This window comes from Tupaia chinensis, unplaced genomic scaffold, assembly GCF_000334495.1.
Source record: "Tupaia chinensis unplaced genomic scaffold, TupChi_1.0 Scaffold000627_1, whole genome shotgun sequence".
NCBI classification, from domain to species: Eukaryota; Metazoa; Chordata; class Mammalia; order Scandentia; family Tupaiidae; genus Tupaia; species Tupaia belangeri.
The window spans coordinates 2927372-2930135 of NW_006160147.1; the positions used below are offsets into that span (position 1 = coordinate 2927372).

The following is a 2764-nucleotide window of genomic DNA, read 5'->3' on the forward strand; positions in this document are numbered from 1 at the left end:
TCTCCGTTAAAGACTGTCCACTCTGAGTCTTTTGGAGACAAAGACTTGTGCTTTTAACCAATTAATAACCTAATAAGATTTTTTTTAAGAGAGATTTTTGCTTTAGGGCATGTGTACTCGCTAGAGAAACAGAGACAGAAAGCGAGAAATCATCCCCCAGGAGGGATGACCACATTGCAGTCCCTTCTCCTCCATTCTCCTCGGGATTTTGGGCACGCATGCACACCCGTCTGGTGTGAGTTTAAGCTGCTGAGACCGGGACACAAACTGTGGTCGATTACGTGGGAATCCAGCAGCATAACCATTATACCATCTGCTAGTCCCTAACCTAAGAATTTCTAAACCTACGTATAACCTGTAAGTCCCTGCTTCCCAATGTTCTGCCTTTTTGGGCCAGGCCAATGAAAAGGCCCCATGTGCTGAATTATGATTTGTTTATGCCTCTCGCTCTCAGAACAGAATAAAAAACTGCTGCCTCTAAGCACTCTGAAACACTTTCTCTTGACTCCCAGAGATTGTTTCTGGGTCTCGGTCATTCATATTTGTGCTTATAATAAACCATTTTCTTATTTCCACAGAGGTCGGTTATTGCTGTCAACATTAGAAACATACATTCTCTGGCTCTACCCAGCTCTAGAGGATCAGAAGCTCTGGGAGTGGGATGGTCACGTGAGAGTCACAACCTCCAGCCTCCTGATGTAGGCTGGAGTGTGAGGACCCTGCCCATGAGGAAGAAGGCTTCCATGCTCCCTGTTTGCTGATGGTCCTCAGAGAGCCCAGCTCCCTTTGTGCTTCCTGAGGGAGAGGCTGTGCCGTTAGGCTTTGGGTAGCTATTCTCCTCAGTCCCTGGGACCTGATGCTCTGTCACTGGCCAGCTTCTACCTGTGTATACATCTGCAGTCTTGAAGGCGGCTCAGGATCTGCTTCCAACAAGCCTTCCAGCTGTGCTCTGTGACACAGGGGGACCTTCAGGCTCATGTGTTGCTTGTCACCAGTCTCAGGACACCCATTTACTTTGCAACCCGTCTCAGAAAGAGCTTTTGCCCAGAGGCCTCTACTCTGGTACCACCCCTGGGTTAGCCCCCACAGTGGGCCCTTTGCTCCTGGCTCTCCAAGGAATGTTCCTCTTCACATTTGGTCCTAAGAAGTCAACCATAAAACAAACAAACAAACAAACAAAAAACACAAAGATACCAGGCTCATTGCAAATTATAGCAAAATGGGACGGAAAGATAAAAGCAGCAATCCCCTTATCCACAGCCTCCCATCCTCAAATCCTCCGTCACCCCACGCCCGCCTCTGCCCCAGCAGCCAAAGTTCTGGCTGTCTTTATGATTTGCATTCTCGGCATGACTTTGCCTCTTGGGTTTGTTTAATTAGAAATAGGCCGGGAAGTGCTTCCTAGGCGCTGGCATGTTAATTGCTTATCAGAGAAGGAGAAGGGGTGCCGATGTTTGCTGATGGAAATTTCCGCTCTCTCCATCTCTGGGTTTCTCTCCATCTTTCTCTCCCACCCCTCTGCTCGCCTCCTGCAAGCTCTTCCTTCCTGCTCACGGCCACAGTCGGCCTCCCCTGCCCTCTCTCCCCCGACTTCCTTGCTCATAGGTCTGGGGCTCTCTGGGGGCTGGGAACATGCCCAGAGGTAGCTGGCAAGCCAGAATTCAAACGGAAAGAGAAAAACTGTCCTATCTTTCATCATGTCCCCTCCCTCTGCTCACATCCTAGCCCCCTCCCTCTGTCATCCTCCAAGCTTTGAAGAGATTCCAGAGCACAGAACTCTTTAGTCATACTCAGTGTTTGGAGGAGTCTTTTTCTTTCATTCCTTCCCCCCCTTATTATTATTGTTATTGTTGTTGTTTATTTTTATTTTTTACAAAACAGGAGAAAAGAATGAATTGGGTTGGGGGAGGTGACACATTTCTCCACAAAGGTACAAAATTGCCTATAGAAAGTCAGCTTCAGAGAGCCAAGCCTGGGTGCCAGGGTGAGGCCTTCCTGGGCAGCCCTCCCCACAGTGTCCTTCAGATCCAGGAGGGCCACTTCCCCTGGGAGAGTAGTCCCCGAGATAGGAAGGAGAGGTCTCCTTCAGCCCTGCCCAGGAAGAGACAGAGTGAGCAACTGAGACTGTACAAAGAAAGAGAAGAGGAAGGGGATGCATCCTGTGGGCCACGGCCTGGGGCCATGGGCAGGGGACAGCCAAGCGGAGGCCCAGGGCCTCTGGGCACATGGGAAAAGAGGGAGGGGCAGGCTCTAGCCAGAGTCCTTCCTGGTCCTTGGAGACGTTCCTCAGAATGGCTGCAGAGGAGCTCCAGAAGGTAAGGACGGCTTTTTGGAGGTCGTGGGAGCACCCCCTGGGGCTATAAAGCCCCATCTGTCTAGGTCCAGCTGCCAGACCTCGAGCACATGGGTCCGTGTCACTCTCCTGGCGGGGCATCTGGCCCAGATTGCTTCCCTTTTGGTGAAAAGTAGTCCTCGTTCTTTCTCTGCTGCTGAGAGCAGGCCGAGCTTCAAGAATTCTGAGACAAAGGTGACCATGGCGTCTCCCCTCCTGAAGATCTGGACAGCTTCCTCCCTGGATTCCAGGGCAGGACCAGGGGTGCAGACACCACCCGGAAAGAGGGGGCACTCCAGCCCCAGAACGCCCAAGCTGGCAGGAGAGGCCGCCCGACCACTCCCTGCCTGGGCTGGCCTGTGCCAAGCTGGGCACCCAGCCCGGCTGCTAGCAGAAGGACAGCCAGAGCCAGGATGGCTACGAGCCCAGGCC

At 52.2% G+C, this 2764-nt stretch overlaps 1 protein-coding gene across 1 annotated transcript in view; it reads right to left on the minus strand.

The window, feature by feature from the left end:
• Window positions 1–1824: 1824 nt before the first annotated feature.
• The window catches only part of LRRN2 (leucine rich repeat neuronal 2), a 9759-nt gene continuing 8819 nt past the window's right edge, over window positions 1825–2764 (minus strand). The window contains exon 3 of the mRNA XM_006159223.3: window positions 1825–2716. Coding sequence (XP_006159285.1) covers window positions 2508–2716 — 209 coding nt within the window. The 3' untranslated portion in view covers window positions 1825–2507. The remainder of the gene's footprint in view (window positions 2717–2764) is intronic.